This window comes from Kogia breviceps, chromosome 10 (assembly GCF_026419965.1).
Source record: "Kogia breviceps isolate mKogBre1 chromosome 10, mKogBre1 haplotype 1, whole genome shotgun sequence".
In the NCBI taxonomy this organism is placed as follows: domain Eukaryota; kingdom Metazoa; phylum Chordata; class Mammalia; order Artiodactyla; family Physeteridae; genus Kogia; species Kogia breviceps.
The window spans coordinates 84736213-84762554 of record NC_081319.1 but is presented as its reverse complement, the minus strand read 5'-3'; the positions used below and the strand labels follow the sequence as shown (position 1 = coordinate 84762554).

Here is a 26342-nt window from a genome sequence, read left to right as displayed (position 1 = left end):
GGAGATGAATCTGCAGGTAGGAGATGAGCCACTGAAAAGGACTTGAGTGGATGACTGAGAGAAGAAGGCAGTTCTAAGATAGAGATTGGGGGACTTTCCTGGTGGTCCAGTGGCTAAAGCTCCACGCTCCCAATGCAGGGGGCCGGGGTTCAATCCCTGGTCAGGGAACTAGATCCCGCATGCTGCAGCTAAAGTGTGGCGCAGACAAATTAATAAATAAACATTTTTTAAAAGATAGAGAGATTGGGTATTTCTTCCCCCTCATCAATGCTCCTCCTTTCGGTTAAGGACCAAGGTGCTCTGTGCTCTCTGACATCTAGCCCTCTTCTCAGCATGCACTATCCCCCAGGCAGGCCTGCCATAAACTCTCCTTGGTTGCCCCAACCTTACCACTCCCACCTGTGGAAAAGGAAGCCCAAGCCCCTCCCTGAGCACTGAGACATTGTGGGGGACAGCTTTCATCTAGGGCTCTGCATCAGAAGCGATGCCACCCACGCTGACAAGTTTGATCCCCTGTTATGCTCAACTCTGGACTCTGGGCAGAGCCAAGATCCTCTTCTTGCACTTATGACATCTCTCTTCTGCCCTGGCCCTCCTCTGCATCAAATTCTTCTTCCCTGATTGACAGCGAGTAAAGGAGCAGGCTGTTCCTCCCTGAAAGAAGGAAGGAAGACCCAGGCATCCTGGATTCCTTTGATAGCAACAGATATGAACCCCACAGCCACTCTGTGCTTAAGCAGAAGGGGAGATAGAAAAAGTAGAGAGAAGGAGGAAGGAAAAAGCATCCTGGGTTCCAGCCCATCTGTATTCTTTTGAGATGAAAAAAGAAAATGTGCTGCCTCATCGCTTCTCCTGCTGCTGCTTCTATTCCGGTGTTTGGAACTGGGTGAGTGAACTATTTTTGGAGAGAAGGGTGCAAAGGTTCTCCAGGGTCTGGAGAGGTAGGGGCCAGGATCCCTGAAGAAGGAAGCTCTTAGGACTCAGGCAGGGCCAGTCTTGAGTGAAGGTGTGGAATAGCTGAGAGAACCTTGGGGAGCTCCAGACCCTGGTACCTACCCTCAGTTCCCTGTCACAGGGGAGTAGGTTCCGATGGTTCTGTTCATTATCTTTCTCACATCCTCTTTTAAGGAAATGTTCTGCTTTTCATTATTTAGACCTTAACTTTCTGTATTTCATCTCTCCTTGGGAAATGAAATATTTGAGCCCTATTTGAGGAATCTGAGGAATTGGCAGCAGGTAGGGGGGAATTGTTTTGAGCAAAGGAGCCGAAAACTCCAAAACTTATGCCATGTGGGCTGCACTTATTCATAAGAATAAAAACTCCCAGTCCTGATGCCCTGCAGGTAGAGGTGGTGGGAGGTTGAAAGATGCCTCTCTTCCTTCTACTTATACCCAATTCAGTGTTTCTATCAACCCCAACCAGACCACATCCACAGCTCCTTGTGACTTCTCCTACCCTCAAACCACCTTGAATATTACCTGCCCTCAATCTTGCCACTTTGGCCCCAGATCTGACCCAGGAGCTGCCTCATTCTAAAACATATACCAAGCCACGACCTGAATTCAATCTCTAATAAGAATCATGGCTCCTGCCTCACTTGTTTACCAGAGACCCAGGCATACCTGGATGAGAGGTGACACAAAGAAACATGGAGTCTGAATACCCGGATTACTGAAATACCAACCCAGGGGGAAGGGAGGTTTAGAAAGAGTCGGGCTTACTTTTCCATGGAAAGAGACCAGAACCACAAAGGGCAGAATCAAAGGCTGGGTGAGAAGATCTTCTAAGGACATGACTTAGCTCTGGATACTCCATATTGTAGTGCATGTTGTAGAATGTTTTATCAGAATAAAATCTAAAATATCAAATGAGGGCTTCCCTGGTGGCACAGTGGTTGAGAGTCCGCCTGCCGATGCAGGGGACACGGGTTCGTGCCCCGGTCCGGGAAGATCCCACATGCTGTGGAGCGGCTGGGCCCGTGAGCCATGGCCGCTGAGCCTGAGCGTCTGGAGCCTGTGCTCCGCAACGGGAGAGGCCACAACAGTGAGAGGCCCGCGTACCGCCAAAAAAAAAAAAAAAAAACAGATGTAAAACTTTGGAAATTTTTATAAGATGAGAAATTGGTCGGGTAAGAGAAGAGGAGAAAATGGAAACATTTTTGGACATCCACTCATGTCAGAAATTGTTATTTTGTATTAACTACTACCCACTCTGGAATTCTGCAGAAGATTTTTTAAGCCAGGATTGGGTAGGTTTTTATGAGCAGGGCTACTCTGTCTTGGAGAGACAATGGGTGACAGCTCTCAAAGGGGAGCTCTAGGTGTTTTTCTGTTTCTGAGGTGCCTTGTTTCTAAAAAGGGAGATAAAAGGATTCCATGCCCACCCTGTGACTTCCTCTTGCTGACTTTCAGTCTAAAATCCAAGCCTTCAACTTCTGGCCTCTGCTGGACATGGAAGGGCCGGCCCTTTGGGGCCATCCTGACTGAAGGATGAAGTGCAAGTTGGAATCTCAGCAAGTGCGGCTTATATGATTAGCCAGCTCATGCAGGTCATTACAACCTCATTCATTCCTGTTGGTCACTGATGCCATTGTGCACTGACCTCTGCCCCAAGAGGCAAACCCACAGTGCAGGATCAGTTTGTAAGTGTGATTAAGCCAAAACTAATGCTTTATTCAGTTGAAGTGTTCAGTTTAATTCCACCAAAAGCACACTATGAAACTAGGGCACTCTGAAGGATGGCTAAGAAAAGGAGAAAGGGAATGAAAGCCTTCATAGGTACTTGACACACTGAATCACATTCAATATTCATCAGCAGAGGGAGGCCCTTCTTAACTTCACTGTAATCACAAACAAGTGGCTTTTTGATCATGTGGCTCGTGATGAAAAGTCAGATATTCTCACTCCAGGTTGGTGGAGCCTTTTCTCACTCCAAACCAGGACTCTAAGTCCTGGCAATGACACCTTCTTAACCTCTTACAGAGACTAAAAACAAGAGATGATTCGAAAGACTCAGTGTACAGAAAGTAAGAGGAAAGTTTGTATTACCAAACTTGCTAAATTTTTAACTTTTAAATTTTTGACCAAAAAAAGTTTTTTAAAAAGAATTATCTGTATTTCCATCCCTCCCCCAATTCCACTGATCAAAATAATTTTATTTTTCCTACATGACTTCAACATTTTTGGAAATTGTGTATCTTTAGTGGTATCAGGATCTGAAGAAAGTGGTAAATAGGAAGGAGCCATAGAGATGAGTTGAATAGATCTTTATAAATCACAAACCACCAGGATTAAGAGAGGAACCAAGTCTTAAAAACAAACCACTTTCCTTCTCCCTAGAAAAATTGTTTCCTGCATCCATTTAATCCATCCACCAGAGTTGTTTATCATCCCCATGCCATGGATTGGCATGCACCATAAAGAGGATCCCAGCAGTGGCTACAGGTGGTTCTAGAGCAAACCAGACTCCTCAGCCTCTAAAGGACCATGAAGTATGATGTGTGTTGTCCTCAGGCCTCCCCTCCCCTCCCCCAGTCTGGAGCCCTGGGATCACCAGATGAGGAAGGTGGCTGGCCCTGGGAATAAGCATGTTAGGGACACTCAGAAGAATGCCTGTCTTCTCTGAGTATCACCTAATTCTGGCCATGGTTATGCCCTCAGGAAATTTGCCTTTACTTATCTACCAGGTTTAGTCATAAAAACTATTTGGGAGAGATACGCACAATTCAAATATAATATCTCAAATATAAGAGATATTCATTAAGTATTATCAAAGAAATAAAGCAAATATTTGTTTCAGTCTAGGTCACATATCTAAATCCATTCATTTAACAAAAGTTATTAAGTGCCCAGCAGGGGTCAAACACTCCATGCCTTTCTGTCTGTTCATCTCAGTCTGTCTAGCTGAGGGATACAGGTTTCTGTTCTCTCAAAAGCACCACATCCAAGTCCTCCCAACACCCAGGCCAAAAGACAATGTCTACAGGAGGTAGCCCACTGGTCACTCATCAAGTATGAATTGAGTACCAGTTGGCCTTAGTTCTTTTTGCTGCTTCCACAGATCCCGGGGTTGTACATAGGATAGTAGCATAGGGTACATAGGATAAGGGAAACTGGCCCTTACTAATTACCCCCAAGACACCCATGTCCCTCTGGGTCAGCAGTTCTGCCAAAAGTGCAGGGACTTTGCTGAGTCCACCTCCCTCATCTTACCATGGAGCCTCCATCTCCAGAATGTGGCCACATCTGCAAGGTGTTGCTAGGAAAAGGGGCATGGTTCCTGCCTTTAAGGACCCACAGAGAGATGCATGGCCATATGGTCTCTGGACAGTACTGAAGGTAGAAAACGACAAGGTGAAGACGCTGCAGAAACATCCCGAAGGAAAAAAATGAAGTCTTAAAGAGTAAGGGAAATCCCGCCCTTAATCTTGGGACCCTGAACTACAAGATTTGGTAGCTGGTTTCCAAGTCACATTACTCATCATACTCATTGTGACACTTGTAGTTTGCTACATATATCTCTGTGTGTCATCTATTTAGTGACTGTATACAGCTCACTCCAGCATGTGAGTCCAGCCACACTCAGCTAATCCTCCTTTCTTCTTTATAAAGCCCAATGTTTAGAGAATGTCTTTCTTTTGGTATTGTTAAAGGGCAGTACAAAATCCAGGTGACCCCAACTGGCACATGCTGTTACTGTGCTGCCAAGATTGAGGAGACTGAGCAAGCACACCCCTTAAAGAATTGTTCCCGAACAGGATTTACGCCCATTTGTCACCTCTCACAAAAATGTCTGCGAATGCACATTCCCGTCCAGTCTCCCATCTTTACAAACGAGAATGTTTGGTGAAGTTGTCCAGCAATAGTGATTCAAATTCTTCCTACAGAAGGAAGATTTTGTTTTTTGTTTGATACCTTAATAATAGTTATTTTTCTAATCTAGTCATGATCTGTTCTGTGATTTATCTAAAACCCCTAACTCTAGGTCTATATATCACCATATTTATTTCCTTTATGGAGTTGATCACTAGTTGAACTTCTGTTTTAATTTACTTATTCACTGTATATCTCCTTCCACTAGAACGTTAATTCCTTGAGAATAGGGGTCTTGAGTGCAATATATGAAATGAGTTGGCATTCAACAATGATTTTTCATTTCCCCCATTACATTAGAGTTTTAACTGTAGTCTCAATGGTTGTCATCAAAAAGAACACAAATAAGTGTGGCAGGGGTCCGATCAGGGGTTCTGTCCCCGCTGGGATGCAGCCCCCGTTGGGCTGCCACAATGGAACTCGGCGCCGAGTACTGCCTGGAGAAGCTGCAGTGGGGCCTGGGGACGGAGCATGTGGAAATGCAGGACACGACTCCCAGCCGTTGGGCGTCCCACTTCAGAGTCCTGGTGGTGTGGCCAAGTTCGAGGGGAAGCCGCTGCTTCAGAGACACCGGCTTGTGAACACTTGCCTAGCAGAAGAGCTCCTGCACATCCATGCCTTTGAGCAGAAAACCCTGACCCCAGAGCAGTGGACCCATGAGCAGCAGAAATAAGGTACCCGGACCTGCACACCTATTAAATTATGAATCAGGCCCCCACCCCCACAAAAAAAGAACACAAATAACAAATGTCGGTCAGAATGTGGAGAAAAGGGAACCCTTGCACAGTGTTGGTGGGAATGTAAATTGGTGCAGCCTCTTGTGGAAAACAGTGTGGAGGTTTCTCAAAAAATTGAAAATAGAAGTACCATATGACCCAGCAATTCTACTCCTGGGTATATATCTGAAAAAAACAGAAACACTAATTCGAAAAGATATATGCATCCCAATGTTCAGAGCAGCACTATTTACTATAGCCAAGATATGGAAGCAACCTAAGTATCCAACAGATGAATGGATAAAGAAGATGTAGTATACATATACAATGGAGTATTACTCAACCACAAAAGAAGAAGAAAATTTTGCCTTTTGCAACAACATGGATGGACTTGGAGGGTATGATGCTGAGTGAAATAAGTCAGACAGAGAAAGACAAATACTGTATGCTATAACATATGTGGAATCTAAAACATAGAACAAACTAGTAAATATAACAAAAAAGAAACAGACTCACAGATATAGAGAACAAACTTAGTAGTTACCAGTGGGGAGAGGGGCGGGGGGAGAGGCAAGATAGGGGTAAGGGATTAAGAAGTGCAAACTACTATGTATAAAATAAACAAGCTACAAGGATATATTGTACAACACAGGGAATATAGCCAATATTTTATAATAACTATAAACCTAAAAATTGTGAATCACTATGTTGTACACTTGAAACTTATATTGTACATCAACTACACCTCAATTCAAAATAATCTCATCTTAAAAGTTTCAATTCAATGGGGCTTCCCTGGTGGCGCAGTGGTTAAGAATCTGCCCGCCAATGCAGGGGACACGGGTTCGAGCCACGGACCAGGAAGATCCCACATGCTGTGGAGCAACTAAGCCCACGCACCACAACTACTGAGCCTGCGCTTTGGAGCCGGCGAGCTGCAACTACTGAAGTCCGTGTGCCTACAGCCCGTGCTCTTCAACAAGAGAAGCCACCGCAATGAGAAGCCCACACACCGCAACGAAGAGTAGCCCCCGCTCACAGTGGCAGTGGAAGAGGTGGAGTTAAACTCAGGTCTTCATTCACTGTTTACCTCATTAGAGCTGAATCTCAAGTGATGAATAACTGCTCAGCACCCTCCTCATAAAACCTTTATCCTCCAGCTTTTTCTTCTCTAGGCTTTCAATGACAGGTCCTTGGACCTAGACTTTAATCTGTTTTGAGTTTTGAGCCAAGCAAGAGAAACCAGACACCTTCCCCATTCTTGGGGAGCCCCCAGCCTGAAAACGAATTTTGGACACGCAGACACAAATAAACCCATCTCCGTGTGTACAATGAACAGTAGGAAATGTGTCATCAGTTTTGACATTTATGGCATTAATTTGCCCTGACAGGTGCATTCTGCTTTTTAAAATATTTGCAGCATCTCAGGCCTCACCCTTGAAAGAATTTGAAGACTGGACACAAGCAGAGTTGCTCCATTTTTGGCTTAGGACCCCACCCAAGAATTTTTAAGGCAGCAGCCCTGAATCAGGGCAGTTTCAAGATATTTTTGATTTTCTCCTCCCAGGAGAGTTTTTCAGCTCCTCTGCTCTACCCACGGGAGAGATGGTATGTGATGATTCACTTAACCATCCATCAGGTCTTTACATAGGACACATATGCCAGTTACTATGTGTGGCTCCGAGGACACAGTGGAGAGCCATATAAACAGCTTCCGCCTTCAACGTGCCTGGCGGAAGCTCGTGGACATTGCTGTCATGTAGATGCAAAAGTTATGAAATATCTTAGTGTTCTACACCCCCTTTGGGAACCTTAAAAAAAAACTCATGGAGCTTTCAGCAGTGACATTTACCATCAGTCATGTAACCATATGGGGCAGCAAGCAAAGTGAGGTACAGATGCACCCCTGAGCAGAAGCATTTTCTCTCACACTGAGACCACAACAGACCCATTCTTCCTTGTTCTGATTAGTATTCACTGCTTGTGTTTAGTTGATTGCAGTTGATACCCGATTTGTGAATGGAGCTGAAGTATAATGCATCGTTGGATACTGGATCACAGAGCTGCAAGTGTTTAAAAAGCAGAACTAACTAGTGAAGTTAGACAAATAACATAAATGTCAGGATTGGTGAAAACTGGCATTAGAAAAATTTGGATGTGGTAAAATTGTTAAATTGATATGAATGAAGATTTAATCTGAATATAGAGCTAGCACGGGAAAACGGATAATGGGGGAGGGGGGGAAATGCAATGAAAAGAAACTGTGGAAACAAATGGCCTGAACAAAAAGAGGCTCCCAGACTGCCTGCATCTTCCTGATTAAATGTCTTGATGAGCCCTCTAGTGGCAATGGCTGGGTAGTGGTCCTCTGAGAGATGAGCCTCTCTTGGAAATTGATTGCCTAGAGTATCTCATGGGGAAGTTGGCTTGCATTACCATCTCACAGGGTCACACACCAGCTCCCTCCTTGTCTTGCACTTGCTGGGCACTGAGCACAGCATATGTCCACATATGTCTTGTAATTTATAAAATATGACAAGTGACTTTTGGTGAGTCGCTTAACATTTCTGGAGCTGTGTTTCCTTACTTATAAACAGCTACACCGTTCATTCATTTATTTACCCATTCATTCATTCTACACATATTTACTAAATGCCAGCTCTGGGACAAGCATTGACTTCAGCACTGAGGCTACAGTAGTGAAAAGGTGTCCTACCTTTGTGGGGTTTTTGTTCTAGTGACTGTAGGATGTCTGATGATTTTTGCCACAAATGAGTTCCTCATTTTTTGACCATAGATGAGTTACAGACTGAAAACAGACACCAGAAAAGAAAAAGTCAGAAAATCTGGCTTCCAATCTAGTTCTGCCCTTTTATAGAGTGTGTAATCTCTCTCAGCCTTAGTTTATCCATTAATTAAGTGGAGCTATTATTGTCTGTCCTGCCTAGATCACTGTTAAATCAAGAAAAAGCTATATTTTTTCTCATAGAACAGTCCTTCAAACTACACGTAATGACAGGCAAAACAGCAATGCAGCTGTGGAAACAGTGTCCATGGCAACCAATGGTCCTGTCATTCTTTCCTGTCCCTGGGTCAAGAAAGTTCCAGAGTTTCTCTTGTCATTTTCAGGTGTTAAGCAGTATTGTTTTATATATATAAATATCTAATCCAGAATAATTTGTCACCTTCAGGTTTTAAACAGTATCATTTTTATATATATGTATATATATTTATATATATATATTTTGTATACATAATAGATATGTATTATATTTGTATATATATTATATATATGTATACATATTACAATTTGTATATATACATGTGTATATATATTTGTGTATATGTATACAAATATATATAATTTTATATATATATATAAATGCTAAAGGAACATCCCAAGAGGCACCTATGAAGGACAATAAGGGATCAACAGGTCCAGATTGAAACAGGAGTTCGGGGCCAAGGCCTCAGGAATAAAGAGAATTCCTTCACCTGGCTACAGAAGTCTACGTCCAAGAAAAAGATAAAATTGATTGTTATGTATTTGAATGGAGAGGAAAACTACACTGTTGAAGGAGAATTTGGTGACAGATTAGTGATAAATTTATATACAAGCCATTAAAGGAACACCAAATATACCTACATTGTTCTGGCTGTCATTCCATAAGCCTCAGCTGAGAATTTGCTCCTTCAGCCCTTCTAAAGATTTCAAAAGCTCCTAACATCCTTTGTAAAATCCCTTCCTGTTTAATAAACCTAGAATAATCTCCAGTTCCTTCACTCAACCCTGACTGATACAACTTGTTATTAAAAATAGGAAGATAAAAGCCAACTGAGTATTGAAATGTTTGCATCTAGCAAAAGAGAACTAAAGATTGGGAAAGTGGTAATAAGGTCCACAGCTTTTTGTTATAAGTCTTGTAGGACCTTATGCCTTTTAAAATTATATACATGTATAAGTTTGGTAAAAATTTAAAATAGTCAAATGAGCAAAAACACATTTGGGAAATAATATACAGTAAGACATATACTGGGTTTAAAAACTAAGCTCCACCATCCATGCAGACTGTGTTGTTTCTTTAAAAGTTGTGTCTGAAAAAAAAAAAAAAAAAGGTTGTGTCTGAAACATTCCCACATCTTGGAAAATTTAAAAATGTATGATAAGGACACCTCTCCTAAATGTATATGCCTCTCAGTTTTTCCTGCCAACATATTACAGATGGTCTTCATTTATGCCTTTCCCCTGGTATCCTGAGATTGGTATCCTTACACTTTTTTGTAAATGCAGCACCTCTCATTTCTAGCAGATATCAAATAAAGTTCAGGGCCCTATATTCTCCACCATCTGCTGCTCTCCTCTACACCCTGCAAAAACCCAAGGCTTCCTTAGCCTTGTGCCAATGAAGCAGCTGTGGTCACAAATAAGCTTGTGCCCGTGGGGACCAAGGAGATTCAATGTATTTTCAATCCCCTCGATCTTGGTTTGTGCCCAAGAGAAGGCAGCTGCTCTTGAGCTTTCAGACTCTCAAGTGACTCAACTCTCCAATTCCCAGGGTTCTGCATATACCCTCCTTGATGTCATCTTCCAGACCATGCCAGATGTTGGGCAAGTCTTCAAAGATGACATAATCAAGATCCTAAATCCCAAAATCCTCCATCAGTCACCTACGAGCTCCAATGGTCCTGCTGGGGTCCTGAGGGAGATAAGTGTGAAAGATACTCCAGGCAAAATCACTCTTTAAGGCTGCATGGGAATTACTCAGAGCCCCCTCCTGCTGGTGAGGGACACTTTGTCCCTCTTTTGAAGGCCCAAGAGTGAAGGACTCATGGGACATGTGACAGGGCATGGTGAGGTGGGCTTCTACACAACCGTGCCTCTTGTCTAGGCAAAGAGTCATTGCGATTAGACATGTTCACTAATCCAGTTTACTAAGGTCGGAAGCCACAACAGAGTTGGAGCCAAAACCTCAGGAATAAAGAGAGTCCCTTTTCCTGGAATGTCCTCAATTTCTCATTAAGGACATTTTTTAATGTCCCTCCTCTTCCTCCTCCTTTTCTTCCTTTGCTTCCCCTCCTCCCCTCTCCTCCTCCCCCCACTCCTCCTCCTCCTCTTTCTTTTCATTTTGCAGTAATTCTAGACTCACCAAAAAAATTACAAAAATAGTTCAGAGATGTCCCATGCAACCATCTTACCCCAATGAAAGCATCTCACATACCGTAGTACATTGCCAAAACCAGGAATCAATGCACTTTTTTTCCTCAGGTAGATTTGGTACTTGAAACTCCAGAAATCTCTTTCCATCATGACTAACAAAACAGGTTTATCGTTTTCAAAGTGCTGCCCTTTGAAGAGGAAGTGCTTTGAGTTCAATCCAAGCCAATGCTTGAGGCACAAGACTGCAGTTTTCTGGTCTAGTTTGCTTGTGAAGAGCTGAGAATCGCCAAAGCATCAAAAAAATGTAAATGTTCCTGCAGATTGTCACCAGAGAGCGCGGAACTGATGGATGTTAGAAGATAATCCAGGGATGGGTCCTCAGCAGGGAGGAGAGCTAAAGGGCCAATGCAGGTGGTTATTGGAGAAGTTATCTGGATTGTTTTTAATGAGAGACATTTCTCACCTCAGTGAGTTTCCTAATGAGTTTAGGTGGTGGAAAACATCATTAAAACATAAGTAACATCAGTATATTCCAGGCCCTGAAAGTAATCCACCTACTTTTCCTGGATGAAGTCCCTTCTGAAGAGATACACTATTCTCTTTTAAGAAGATGGGTGCAGAAGCCCAGGAATTCAACCCGGGGACTTCCCTGGTGGTCCAGTGGTTAAGACTCCAGGAGGGGCGTTAGCCGAAGGGGCCCCTGCGGAGAAGCCCCCAAGGCAGCGAGCTGAGAGGAGGCCCCGTTTCCTCCTCCGTCGTCCTCATCACGGCGTCACATCACAGCCTCAGCGACAGGCCCTCTAGAAGCTGCCACACAAAAGATAAAATCCCCAGGTCCTGGGCCAGCACAGCTAAAACCCCTCAACCGCTGAGGGTGAGAGTGGAAGGAAAGAAAAGGAGAATAAGGAGAGCAAGCGAGAAGGAAGAAGGCGCAGCGGCAAGGAAGGAGAAGCAAGTTGCAAAGGAACGGGGCAGGGCCGGTAAGAGAAACGCTTGACCACAGGCCAGGAGGCGGCATCTCCCGGGGAGAAACAGCGCCACCCAGCGGCCCAGCTCCGCGCGGCTGCCATGGCTGCTCCTTGTCCCGCCGTTTCTAGCCGGCGCTGCCCTTTCCATGCTCCCGGCTACCGCCGCTGGTGAATGGCGTTCACTGAGGTCCTCAGCCGGGAGCCTGAGGCGGTTTCCGGTTTCAGGGTGGGATTCGGTGAGCGTCGCGGCGACCGTCTCACTTGCGGTGCAACGGGGTGGGGAGTGGGGGCGGGGCACTGGGGGGCGGGGTGAGGTCGGGAGGGTCGGGAGCGGCTCGCGGCCTGTGGCCACCACAGCACGTTCCCGCTTTTCAGTCTCTTTCCAGCTCCCACCCTCTGCTCCCCCTGCTGCACCCGCCCTCCCTGCTTTCCTCTTCCTCACACATCCCCGTCCTCTGACTGCCCACCCAGGGAAGACTGCCCCCAAGCCCAGGTTGCTCCCGTCAGAGGCGTTCAAGGGCTCTTGGAGGTCCGACGCTCGGGCAGCCACCTCCCACCGGTGTGTGAGGCGCCCTCTTAGGCCCCTGAGCCCTGTGCTCTCCTCCTGTTCTCAGCTCTGCCCTCTTCCCGTTTCTGGCCTCAGGAATCGGGGGGCTTCCAGGCAGGCAGCGCTCAAGGGCCTCAGTCCTCGGAGCTGGGGGTCTCTTTCTAGTGACCAGGAGCTCTAGGAAGGGCCCAAGGGCCCTGAACCACACTGCCTACTGCTGTGGGCACCGTGGCCGATCCTGACTTTCACTGAGGGAAGCGACAAAAAATGTTTTCACATATTCAGATACAGGGAAGTCATTCTGGCTTATACATGAACTAAGTTGAATTTTGCGCTAAGTAAATTGCCTCTTTGTGGCCTGGCAGACATACATTGTACGTCTGCTTTAATTATTAAAGGAAAGGGCACATTGACCAGAAGCAAAAAATGTCCATGTTAAAAATAAAGACTAAATGCCCCTCTTCCTGGGACTCCAACGCTGGTTCACCTTTGATGATAAGACTCCCTTCCCAGGTGCCAAGGCCATACTGTACGTGCTGTACGTGTACGTGCTGGTCTGTTTTTTTAAAAACCTTGGAGAAATGTAGCCCTGACTTGTTTAATGTTCTTTGTTCTGACAAGTTATAAAACTGTGCTGAAGGGGAATTCCCTGGCGGTCCAATGGTTAGGACTCAGCGCTTTCGCTGCCGTTGGCCGGAGTTCAATCTCTGGTCCAGGAACTAAGATTCTGGTGCGAGGCAGCCAAAAAACTACCCCTCCCCCCAAAAAAAACACCAACAAAAAAACACAACTGTGCTGAAAACCCAGCTTCTCCAGAGCAGTTTCTCAGAGTTATCTGGGAAGCTGGCTTCCCGGCTAGTCCTTAATTTGGCTCAAATAAAACTCTCTATTCTTTTTTTTTTTTTTTTACTATATTTTATTTTTTTGAATTTTTGAATTTTATTTTATTTATTTTTTTATACAGCAGGTTCTTATTAGTCACCCATTTTATACACATCAGTGTATGCGTGTCAATCCCAATCTCCCAATTCATCACACACTCTACTCTTATTATAGATTGTTTATTCATTATTTTCACTGAGAGAAGTTAGGGTCTGACAGTTTTGGAGCCAAGGGATTCTTCCTATGATTTCTGTGGTCTCCACTCCCCCACCACGACCAATGTTAATTCTTATTTTCTGCTGTGCCCGTGTTCCCACCCCTGATTCTCTCCTTGCCTTCTCCCCTGCCATCTCTTGTGCCCCCTCAGGATTTGCCCTCACCCTCCCTGCTGTCCCCTCCTCTCTGCAGTTCTCTGATCCTTTCCTAGGACGTCCTCACCATCCTCTCATCCCTCATGGATCTTTACCTGTAAGGATCAGTCACCTGTATGGCTCCTACCTTCCCCCAGCTTTCACTAACCTTACATTTCTGGGGTTGACTTTTGCCCACACTCACTTTTGCCCAGTATGAATTTCCTACATCCCCACTGGTTTCATCACCAGGGGGAGCTGTGGTGATGGGCCTTGACGATAATTGTACCTTGAGCACAGTGCACAGCCCCTGTGGGAGGACCTCTCCCCCGGTCTTGGCACCCACCCTCCTACCTCCGCCCCAGTGCAGGCACCTGCTTTTGGCCCTCGTTCACCGTGGGCCTTTCACTCAGCACTGCCCCTTCCCCACTCCTGCATCCGAAACGTCACCCTCTGGAGGCTTCCACTCTCAGGCCTCAGGTGCTGGACTCCACTAGCCCTGGTCCCTCTGCACCTACTCCCATGGCACGTTGCCCAGCTCCCACACCGTGTCCACCTGCCGTGGGCCCTCACCAAGTTCTCATCAATCACAAGCCTCCTCCCAGGAATCACACCCCAGGGCCCCCAGCCGTAAACATGACCCGCAGCCAGGACTTGGAGGCCACAGTCAACCTCACATGCTGGGCTTTCAGCTTCTTTCCCCAGAATATCTCAGTGGCCTGCTTTCCAGATGAGGAACCCATGAGCCAGGAGGCCCAGCGGTCTGGGGGTGTCCTGCCTGATGGGAACGAGACCTACCAGACCTGGGTGACCATAAGGGTTCCCCAAGGAGAGGAACAGCATGGAACACAGCGAGAATCACAGTGCACACACTGCGCCCTCTGGTGAGCCTGGGGTGATCCTGGAGGGGGTTGTGACCCTGGGTCAGAGGTCAAGGTCAGGGAGAGGAGAGCAGGCCTGTGGCTCTGGGGTGCCCGAAAAATATATAATAAGGCTCTTTCTCAGGAAAGACCCTGGTGCATCAGAGCCAGTGGTGGACCATCCTGGGTGTTGCTGCCTTTGCTCTTGTTTTTATCATTGGGCTTTGTGTCCTTTGTTGCACAAAGAAGAAGAAGACAGCATCAGCTGTGGGGAGCCCAGGTGAGAAATCTGGGAAGGGGGTGGGGATGGGAGGGGCTCTGCCTGGGATGTAGAGTCCCCCACGTGTCCTTCTGCACAGATATGAGATGACAAGCCTCTGTTCCAGGAGCTGGACATTGGGGTATTTGTGAGGGGAATGGGAGCCACGTCTGGGCCAGGCTGGGGCCCTTAGTGTCCTGCGAGGTTCTGTCCTTGCTCTGGGTGAGACTGGGTGGCAGTGAGAGTTGCGACTCCCTGCTCTGTTCTGATCTCTTTCTGTCCACTCTCAGTATCGTCAGGCCTCATCTAGGGGGGATGTGTTGGATCATGTGCTGGTTGGGAGGGTCTAGGTGATCATGGATTGATTCAGAGGGAACCTGCAGTAAAGTGTCTGTGAGCCTGTGGAGAGGGTTTAGAAACTGAGGAGGAATTCAGAGGCCAGGTGATGGGCTCCTCACTTCCTGTATGCATTTCTCTCCCCAGTTTTTCATCATTAAGAATCCAAGGAGCTACTGTATAGCTCAAGGAGTTCTACTTAATGCTGTGTGGTGACCTAAATGGGATGGAAATCCAAAAAAGGGGGGATATATGTATATGTATAGCTGATTCACTTTGCTGTACAGTAGAAACTAACACAACATTATAGAGCAGCCATACTCCAATAAAATTTTTTTTAAAAGAAAAGATAAATATTAAATTTCAGTTTAAATAAATTTAGTTTTATACAGAAAAAAATATGAATCCAAGTAGAAGAATCATAAGGCTCAAACTAGGGTTCAGTGGATGGTGCCAGAGCCCTGCCTGTGATGCTCCCTTGTGAGGCCCCACTTAGAGATGTTTTGCAACCTCTCCAAATCCTCCTCCATGAACTGTCTTCTGAGTTTCGTTTCCTTTGGGTCACTCCCAGCCTGCATCCTTCTCAAGTTCCCATCACATGCCTCCATGCTTGCTGGAATTTCCTTGCCTATAATATAGAGGAGTAGTGAGCAGATACCCCTTGACCATTTGGGGAGAGGAGACCAGCCAATCCTTGGACAACTGGGGTCACTGATTTTATCTTACTCCGGGTTCTTTCCTGTCCAGCCCCTCAGGACAGCCCAAGGACTCTTTAGAGGAGGGCACTGGGTCTGGTCTGCGTTCTGTGGCCTCACCCTGCCCTCCCTGAGCCAGTTCCCTTGCTCATGGTGGTCACTGCCCTGTAGATTTGGAGAAGGGGATGGTCACATTGATTTCCCCACAATCAGGTTGCTTGAGGGGAGAGGAAAAGAGCAGCAGAGCTTTGTGTTTGGCCAAGAGCAAAGGCAGAGCATGGAACAGTGAAAGGGTGGCATGTGTGGAGACTCAGCTCCTTCTGTTGATGCCACCTCTCTGTGTCACCGGCGCGCTTGGGGACATGGTTTCTCATCCACGAGCCCAATTCCCTTATCATTTGGCCTTCAGCCTGGGCATACAGGGATGGTTGGTCACCCTGCCCCACAGCAAGAGGCTCTGTCCACGCAGCGCCCAGAGCAGGGGGCCAGGCAGCTCTGTAGCTGCTCCTGTTCTCACATGGGGCACCCACGCCCCTCCCCACGCCCCCACCCCCAGGGAACATGAGCTCTGGTTCCCTTGGGGGCAGAAATGGTTGTCTTGTATGTCACTGGGGCATTTGCTGGGAAAACAGTGTGAAGATCATGTGCTAATTTCTCAAAATTACTTCTTAAATTTTTGATGTCCAATACAAATGTTTATGATTTCAGGTGGCAAAGCTCAATAGGATTTCCTCCAACACTGACCTTGCGGTGCATATTAAATGAAAGAGGAATTCAAACGGGGCGCTGTCTGTGGGAGGTGGAGGGTGGCAGTGGCAGTCCCAAGGTGCAGAGGGGGCCGGGTACAGCCTCGGGCTGGTGGGGTCCCCCCCATCCACATTGAGCAGCAGATCCCTACATGAAGGGAGGGCGGTCCTGGTTGAATCCCTGCCTGGAACAGGGCAGGAGGGACTGTGCAGCCTCAGCCTAGTAGCAGCACTTGGGGTGGAGCTGGGATTCTAGGAGCCGGTGGACCAGGAAGGAGCAGGGAAGGCCAGGTGCACCCTGAGAGCCTGGGTAGGGAGTGAGATTCACACAAGGCCAGGCCTCTGCAAGCCAGGGGTGCTCCAGGGGCAGGTCAGGGGCAGGGCCTGTGGCAGCCCAGTTTTTCTAGATGGGGCTGCTGTCACCTGGGCTTCCTGATGGGGCTTCCAGTTAGGAGCTGCTGGCTCAGCGCTGGGGGCGGTCAGGAGGCTGCACTGCAGGTGGAGGGCAGGGCCTGAGGTGGAGCCGGGCAGTGGAACAGGTACTTGTGCAGGTGAGGAGGCCCGAGAACGGAGGAGAGGAAGGAGTTGTGTGTGCGTCCACTCCCAGGCCTGGAGGAATGCGGAGTCAGGACCCTTCTATGATGGAGCCTTGCACCGTGTCAGGGATGGGTCCGGGCTTAAGGTGGGAGGGCTTTGGGTTTCCACTCCTGGATCTTGTCCTTTCGTCCTGCAGACCTTTGTCCCTGTCATGGAGGGTGGTGGAAGCAGGGACAGGTGATGATGTTGGGGAGTCAGGGGAGGAGTCCAGCAAGGGCTGGGCAAAAAGGGGGCAAAATAGGAGGGGTGTTTTCTTCCCTCAGAGAAAGGCAGAACCTGACTTTGGAGCAACTGAAGGAGAATCTCTGAGGAAATAAAGAGCAATATTCTGCAGCCAATTGGTCATTTATTTATTGGTTTTTCCTTTTCCCCAGAGCCGTTAGCCTACAAGACCTGGATCAATGCCAGATGGAGCCAAGTGACCATAAGGCCTCACACAACTGGGATTTCAGTCCTCGTTGTCAGACCCTGCGTCCATCAGTTCCACTGGGGGAGCTTAGAATCTGCCGCCAGAGCCCTGAATTCAGCTCCCTTTTCTCGTCTTACTAGCACTTTCCCTTTTGTGTGTGTTCTGTTATTTATCTTATTATTTTTATGTTTTATTTTATTTGTTATTTTTTTAAGGTGTAGTTGATTTACAGTATAGCACTTTCCCTCTTTTTTAAATTTATTTTTTATTGAAGTATAGTTGAATTATTGAACACAATGTTGTGTTGATTACTGCTGTACAGCAGAGTAACTCAATTATACATATGTATACATTCTTTTTCATATTCTTTTCCATTATGGTTTATCACAGGATATTGAATATAGTTCCCTGTGCTATACAGTGGGACCTTGTTGTTTATCCATCCTATATATACCAGTTTGCATCTGTTCATCCCAAACTCCCACTCCTACCCTCTCCCACCCTGCTGTCCCTTGGCAGCCACTAGACTGTTCTCTATGTCCCTGAGCACTTTCCCTCTTGATGCCTCAGTTTCTTCATCTATGAAATGAGAAAAATAGTGTTTATTTCCAGTTGTGGTGGGGACGATTAAAAGCGTTCATATATGTGAGGTGGCTGCAGCTGCACTACACTAGTCACTAACTCTATTTTTGTTTTTGTATGTTATAATAGAATACATGGATAATAATTCAGTTATTACAAACAAGCTTTGTCAGTAAGTTTCCTCACTGTGGCTTCTCCCAAAATGACTAATAGCAGATTTCTGGAAACTTGAGATTCCCTTCACACCCTGTCACACTTGTATATGCATTACTTCATGTCTGCAATACCTGTATAATTTCATATTAAAAGTTTTAATTGCTCTTTAAATGTACATGTCTGGGCTGTGTTTTATTTCACGTGTCTGGGAAGGGATGGTGAGTAAGATTCTGGGGAGAAGGAGAGGTCTATCTCTCTGCCTTGAAGCGGCACTAAAAATTCTCCACGTCTCCCTCCCCTCTATAGCTCCCAGTGACTGACAGCTTCACAGCAGAGCACAAAGGGCTGGGAGAAAATGCACATGGGGCCAGTGTTCAGGGGCTGACCCTGGGTGGGGGAATCTCCCCTGAACAGTTGTAACCTTCATGTGATGAAGCAGAACTGAAGGGTGATATCAGGGGAGGGAGACAGGGACAGGGCTTTGGGGTCTCCTGATTATGAGGAATAGGGGTCAGTCTGCTTCTAGGGTGATGTGACTGCAGGGAACCCTTAGGCTGAGGTGAGAGAGTAAAGGAACCCAGAAGGTGGAGGAATCAAGCTTCAGCATCTCCCTCCATCAGTTCAGACTGATTTCTGCAGGGCAGATGGGGACGTGAGATTTCTCTGTCTGATCCTCAGTCCTTCCTGACTTCTGGTCTTGGGGCACACAGGTGAGTGGTGCTCTTCTTAGGACAGCCTTAGCCCCACCCGGGTAAAGCACTGCTGGCAGAGTGTACTAGGGGGCACCTCCCACAGACTTGAGGCAGCTGACAGGAGCGCTTTCTGCAGCAGGACCTGCCTGGGAGCAAGAAGGTAAAGAGGGACTCTAGTCAGGTACTGTTCCCTCCGTGCCTGGTTCACAGGGTGCCCAGTAAGGTAACAGGGAAAGAGAATTTATTCATGCATCTATTTATTCAGATAGGTGTATACAGATGTATTCCTTCATGTTTTTATTCAGGGTTGATGTCATTCACACACTTGTGGCTGCATGTTTCCCTTCGAGTATTCTTGCATTTTAGTCAACTCTCAAGTGTCATTTGTTGTACTCAGTTGTCATTAAGCATAAACTTTCATACTTGTTCGTTTTTGTGGTTTGTTTGTTTGTTTGTTTGCCGCGCCACACAGCTTGCGGGCTCTTAGTTCCCCAACCAGGGATTGAACCCCGGGCCCACAGCACTGAAAGTGCTGAGTCCTAACCGCTGGACTGCCAGGGAATTCCCAGTGTGGTTAATTTAATCTGTAAATTAAGAGCTTAAATATCTGTGCTAGCTTTCTCATGAAATAGACTATTATTGTAGTCCTCTCTGATTCTTCTCAATTTCTGCCTTCCCGGAGGTGACAACTTTCCATATTTTTTAGCTGATTCTTTTGGCTTTTACTTCCAAGTCTCTAAACAAAATGCTTTGTTAGAACTGCTGCTTGATTTTTCTGTCGCAGCCACTGTCTGTCGCATCACACAGTGGCTGATGCAATAGTTAATAGTCATTGCTTTCTTTCGTGCTTCCCATTCCTTCATTTTCCCAGTTTATTTATATAGTGATCATGTTTAGTTCATTCAGCTTTTTCTTTTGCGTGACTAATACACTCATATGTAAACTCTACTACTTCTCACTTTCTGCACAACCTCTTGTTCTCCTTGAGTAAATAATTGCCTTTGTTCTTGTCTGATTATTTTCTATGTAGCTCTCATTAACTGAACTTTGATGTTTCTTCTATTTATATGATTCTTTCAAGAAGTGAGGATACTTTGGGCATTCTATCAATTTTTCCTTTTTGGAGATAACCTCCTGGGATCTTCTGATGTGCTCCCACCTGGACTGGAATCTTCTACATCTGGAGTAGAGCCACCTTCCCAGGATGTCCTTCCACAACCATCTGGACAGTGCTTTAAAGTGCTGTGGATACTGTACAGCACAGGGAACTCTGCTCAATACTCTGTAATGGCCTATATGGGAAAAGAACCTAAAAAAGAAAGAAAGAGTGGATATATGTATATGTATAAATGAATCACATTGCTGTACTCCTGAAACTAACACAACATTTTAAATCAACTATACTCTAATAAACATTTTTTAAAAATTAGTAAAGTGCTGTGGAGTCACCTGAGCATCCCGCTAAAATGCAGACTGAGTAAGGATGTCAAGGATGAGACCTGTGAACTTGGTTTTCTATCCAGTAAGTATGATGCTGATTCTGCTGGTCCATGGATGATAGATGAGGCAGAAAGGATCTCTCTTTGTCTTTCTCCTGTGTTGTATGTCCAGTTTTCTGTAGCCTCCACCTTTCTCTCATTTTTAAATATAGGCCTTACTAATACATTTTAATTAAGGAAGTAATGTGTTTTGTTTCTCAATGAGTTAGGCTTAATTAATTTTTCACGAATTTACTTGCCTTGTAAATATCCTCAATAGGAAGATGGACTAGACTACTTGTTAATGACTGAATGGGACTCTAGTCGTGTGCAGCGTCTTTTCACTGTTACGGTCCTTCTGCTCTAAGGGATCTGTGGTCAGAGACAGCAGCTATCCGAGTTATAAAAGCATCTTTGGGGTGCTAGGACGATGACTCTTGGCTGAAAGGTCCTAGAAGCTTCAGGATGGGGGCTGGTCACCAGAAAGAACAAGTCATGATCAGAGGGTTGGAACTTGCAGCCTCACTCCCTGACCTCTGGGGAGAGGGGGGCTGGGGGATGAGGTCAACCAGTAATGGTCAAGGATTTAATCAATCATGCCTATATCATGAAACTTTCATTAAAAACCCTAAAATGACAGAATTCGGAGACCTTCCAAATTGGTGAACACATCCACATGCTGGGAGAGTGGCACACTTCAACTCCACGGTGACCGGGGCTCCTGCACTCGGGGCCTTTCCAGACCTTGACTTAGGTACCTCTTCATCTGGCTGCTCACTTGTGTCATTTATTATAGACTGTAATTGTAAGCATAGCATTTTCCTGAGTTCTATGACTTGTTCTACCAAATTATCAGACTTGGGGGGAAGCCCTAGCTTTGTAGTCAAGTCAGAAGTGCAGGTTAACACAGGGGCTTGATGCTTGCAACTTGCTTGCGAAGTAAAGGCAGTCTGCAGGACCAAGCCCTTAAACCTGTGGAGTCTGATGCTAATTCCAGGTAGTTCGTGTCAGAATTGAGTTGAATTGTAGGACACCCAGTTGGCATCTGAGAATCTGAGAATTGTTTGTGTGAAGGAAAAAATCCCTCACCAGCTCACGAAGAAATTCAGAGTAAGAGTAATAAGCAAGTAAATCTCTAATCTCTAGCTTGGATGTCATTTATTAGTCACTTGTTCTTTCAACCAAACCCAAGCGCCTACAATGTACCAGATCCAGTTCCAGTCTCAAATCTTTGCTCTAAGAACTGAAATTTGACATTCTTTTTCCATCCCTCGCCACCCCCTTACCTGATTAGGACAACTCCTAGATTAGGAGAATTCCACACTAAAAGAGTCTTGGTAGGAGGCAGAGATCACCTTCCTCCATAAAAGAGGAAAACCCACTTTCCCAAACATTCTTGCAGGTGGACACAGCATGGAGCTCAGGCCCCACCACTCAGGAGACCACATTTCAGGCTCTACTCAGGACGTGGTGACACAGAGAGGCTGGGACTGAGCAGAATGCATTTGGCAAGGCTGGTGTGAGTGGGAGTTACACAACCTCCAGTTGTCAGCAGCCGCAGTGACAGCCGTCCTCGTCGCAGGGTCCACGTCCAGCATGCGGGGCTCGCTGTGTGAGCAGTGACATCTGTGCCCAGAAACAGGGGCGAATGTTCCTATGTGGGACCTGGCCTAGGGTGGACACTGTGGGTTCTGTTCCCGTGGAGCCTCAAGCCTGGTTCTGTGGCCTTCCCAAAATGATATGAGCCTCCATATCATATATATGTGGCACTTTAGGCCTAAATTAGAAAAATTTTGGATCCTATTGTTTGTTCCAAGAGTGAGTGAGAACTCAATCTGGAGAATAATTTCAGAGAGCAAGGATTTCATTATGCTGAACTGTGAACCACTTCCGAAATCTTCCACCCAACTGTACCCCATGGTAGAGAGAACTACATGTATTTCCCAACATCACATCTCATAATTGACAATACAGGTACTCCCTTTTCTTTCTGAAAAAAAAAAACAAAAAAACAAAAAAATACTTTTAAATGTGGATTTAAGACCCTTCTCTGGCCACTCTCTGTCACTGACCTTGGTGGTTCCCAAAGTGGCTGAGCACCAGGATTGCTTGTGGGGCTTCTTATAAAATGCTCAGGCCTCTCACCAGGACGACCTTCTCAGAGTATTAGGCACAAGATCAAGGAAGAACTTATTCAGCAAGTCCTATGCGTAAAGCTGATGCACAGCCATGTGGGAATCCTGGTCTACAAACGTTCTTGCTACTAAAAGTGTGATCTGGGCACTTCCCTGGTGGTCCAGTGATAAAGAATCTGCCTTCCAATGCAGGGGACTCAGGTTCGATCCCTCATAGGGGAACTAAGATCCCACGTGCCTCGGGGCAACTAAGCCCGCATGCCACAACTAGAGAGACACCTGCACGCCGCAACAAAGAGCCCACGAACACCAACGAAAGATCCTGCATGTTCAGCGAAGATTCCACATGCCACAACTAAGACCCGATGCAGCCAAAAATAATAAATAAATAATTTTTTTTTAAAGTGTGATCTGAAGACCAGCAGCATCAACAGCAACCTTGTTATAAACCCAGAATTTCATGCTTTCTGACTTCCTGAATCTTAAAAAGATGTCCAGGGGTTTCCTGTACAAAGCAAAGATCAGACTCCCGGGTCTCTGTGCCTCCTACACGTGGTGTCAGAACCATGCAGTCTGCTCAGCTGTGTCATCTGATCCGATCCAGGGTTCAGTCCTTGTCCTTCCTCTTCTACAGCCATCACTCCGTCCCTTGGAGACCTCATCAGTTTTCAAGGCTTTAAATATCATGATGTGGCATCGCCTCCCAAATCTATTTCTCCAGCCCAGACATTACTCTTAAACTCCAGACTCATTTGTCCAACTGCCAATCTAACTACCTGGCTTGTATTTCTAATAAAATCTCAGCTCCAACATCTCTTAAACCAAATGCCCATAATGCCCCCTCTCCCCCAAAATTTGCTCCTTCGTCTTCCCCATCTCTGGTGAGAGTAATTCCCTCTTTCTACTCACATAGTCCAAAATTTAGGGTGTCCCCCTTAACTCCTCTTTCTCATACCCCAGATTTAATCCTTTAGCAAATGCTGTAAAGTCCACTTTCAGAACGTGTCCAGAATCTAATTACTTCCCATTACACCCACCGCTCACACCCCAGTCGAAGCAATGGCCTTCTCCAGCCTGGACACTGCACTGTCTTCCCACTGCTTCCCTACCGCCTCACTCTCTCCTTGCCTCCTGGTTCTGTTCTCAGCACAGCAGCCAAAGTGATACTTTTAAAGGTGAAGTCCAATGGAATATACCCAGCCATAAAAAAGAATGGAGTAATGTCATTTTTAGCAGCATGGATGGCCCTAGAGATTATCATACTAAGTGAAGTAAGTGAGACAGAGAAAGACAAATATCATATGATATCACTCATATGTGGAATCTAATTTTTTTAAAAAGATACAAATAATCTTATTCACAAAACAGAAACAGACTTAACAGATATTGAAAAAAAATTATGGTTACCAAAGGGGAAACGTTGAGGGGAGGGATAAATCAGGAGCTTGGGATGAACACACACACACTACTATGTATAAGACAGATAACCAACAAGGACCTACTGTATAGCACAGGGAACTCTACTCAATATTCTGTGATAACCTATAGGAGAAAAGAATCTAAAAAAGAAAAAATATATGTATATGTATAGCTGAATCACTTTGCTGCACACTTGAAACTAACACAACATTGTAAATCAACTATACAATAAAATTAAAATATTTTTTTTAAAAATAGGGACTTCCCTGTTGGCGCAGTGGTCAAGAATCTACCTGCCAGTGCAGGGGACACAGTTCGATCCCTGGTCCGGGAAGATCCCACATGCCACGGAGCAACTGAGCCTGTGCGCCATAACTACCGAGCCTGCACTCTAGAGCCCATGAGCCACAACTACTGGGCCCACACTCTGCAACTACGGAAGCCCACGCACCTAGAGCCCACGCACTGCAATGAAAGGTAGTCCCCACTCGCCACAACTAGAGAAAACCAGCACACCACAACAAAGACCCAACTCAGCTTAAATAAATTTTTAAAAAAAGAGATAAAACCTATTTAAAAAAAAATAAAGAAGTCATATCATGTCCCTCTTCTGCTCAAAACAATCTTATAATGCCCATCCCACTCAGAGCAAAAGTCAAAACCCTTCCAGCATCCTTCAGGCCTACATGGTCTGGTTGTACCTCTGATCACATCTCAATTAATCTCTGCTCCTGCCATACTGGCCTCCTCACTTTAACTGGGACACACAGAAATGCTCCTGCCCTGGTGCATTTTCCTGGAGGTTCCCTCTTCCTGGAAAGAACCTCCTCCAGACACTCTCAGGGATAATTCCTCATGTCCTTCAAATCTTTCCTGAAAGGTCACCTTCCCAGTGAGGCCCACACTGAGCGTCCTACTAAAACACCCATCTTCCCTGTCCCCATGCTCACACTCTGGATCACCTTCTCCACTGCATCTTTTCCATTGTACGTATCCCCTTGTAACAGAACACTTTCCTTATTTACTATGCTGATAGTATATAGTCTGTCTCTTCCCACTAGAATACATGCTCCACAAAGCCAGCAATTTTTTTGTTTTAACTTCAAAACTTTAACTTCAAGTTTCCTAGATGCAAAACATTGTGTCATATATCTGGCACACAACCGGTATCAGTTGAGTGAATGTTCAATGTAAAGCACCTCCCTATTCTAGAGTCAGCATCTTTACTAATGTGACCTCAGGCCAAATGCTGTTTTGTGGCAGCTACAGCACAACATCTACTCACATTTACATCAGTGCTGCCGGTGTTTTTCTCACAAGTGCTGCTCTCCCCTTCCCCCCAACCAACCCTCCTCCACACTGCCTCACACAAGTATATTTTTCTTTTCAGAAAACAATGATCCTTGACTTATGGGTCCTATTTTCCAACCAAATATAAACCTAAATTAGACTAACAGAGTTAGTTCTTCAGAATTCAGCATCTTACAGTGTCACAGTGAACAGAGAGCCCCAAAGCAATGGGGTACAGGAGAGGTGGGTTTTGATGGGGGTGAGGCAAGGGGGAAAGTCCAGTGCAAGGGATGCGTGGTCAGACCAGCCAGAGGGGAATCCTGATGGATTGTCCTGGGTAGCCAGGGAGCAGTTAAGCACAGAAAAAAGGTACATAGAGAGGAGACAGAGGAACAGTGGAAAAGATGCTAAAGAAAACGGCTTCCGCTCAATCAGTCATAACTGCCTTCCTGAGGCCAAGAAAGACTAAATGGTCTCAAAACTAGTTCACAACTTGTTTCTACCACCTTTCCACAGTGAGGCTTGCCTAACTGGAGACCCTATTCGATCAGAAATTATTTCACATCAGCCTGGTCCACTGCTTTATTTATTTATTTTTTAATAAATTTATTTATTTTATGTATTTATTTTTGGCTGAGTTGGGTCTTCCTTGCTGCGCGCGGGCTTTCTCTAGTTGCAGTGAGCGGGGGCTACTCTTCTTTGAGGTGGGCGGGCTTCTCATTGCGGTGGCTTCTCTTGGGCTCTAGGCGCGCGAGCTTCAGTAGCTGTGGCACACGGACTCAGTAGTTGTGGCTCACGGGCTCCAGAACGCACGCTCAGTAGTTGTGGTGCACGGGCTTAGTTGCTCCGCGGCATGTGGGATCTTCCCGGAGCAGGGATCGAACCCATGTCCCCTGCATTGGCAGGCGGATTCTCAAGCACTGCGCCACCAGGGAAGCCCCTAGCCCACTGCTTTAAACCAAAAGGCAGGTATAGCACCAACTTTACTACCACCTCAGGATAAGCCATATCCACCCCACTGATCTATGTGGGGACAATAACAACCCCGAACAGTCATTGCTACTGAGAATGTGAAAACGGTCCTTCCTATCCTGGCCACGACCATGCCTCTGAGACCTGAAACACCTATTGTCCTCCCACTATCCCTCCCCTGGACTCTACAGGCCTCCTTGACCAGGATACTCTGTGAGTGGAC

The 26342-nt window shown here is 46.0% G+C and overlaps 1 protein-coding gene, 1 long non-coding RNA gene and 1 pseudogene across 2 annotated transcripts; 2 read left to right on the top strand and 1 right to left on the bottom strand.

The window, feature by feature from the left end:
• Positions 1 to 610: 610 nt before the first annotated feature.
• On the top strand, positions 611 to 17571 carry LOC131764209 (MHC class I polypeptide-related sequence A). The gene is given in 7 exon segments (XM_059077180.2): positions 611 to 886; positions 14186 to 14332; positions 14334 to 14377; positions 14499 to 14633; positions 14903 to 14906; positions 17361 to 17413; positions 17416 to 17571. Coding segments are annotated over 7 exon segments (510 nt in total). The 5' UTR covers positions 611 to 830; the 3' UTR covers positions 17487 to 17571.
• LOC131763214 (bolA-like protein 2 pseudogene) lies at positions 5286 to 5556 on the top strand (annotated as a pseudogene).
• LOC136792020 (uncharacterized) lies at positions 9601 to 11926 on the bottom strand. Its single transcript, XR_010835124.1, has 2 exons — positions 10808 to 11926; positions 9601 to 9683 (listed from the first exon to the last, which is right to left on the bottom strand). It is a non-coding gene; the product is annotated as an uncharacterized lncRNA (long non-coding RNA).
• Positions 17572 to 26342: the final 8771 nt, after the last annotated feature.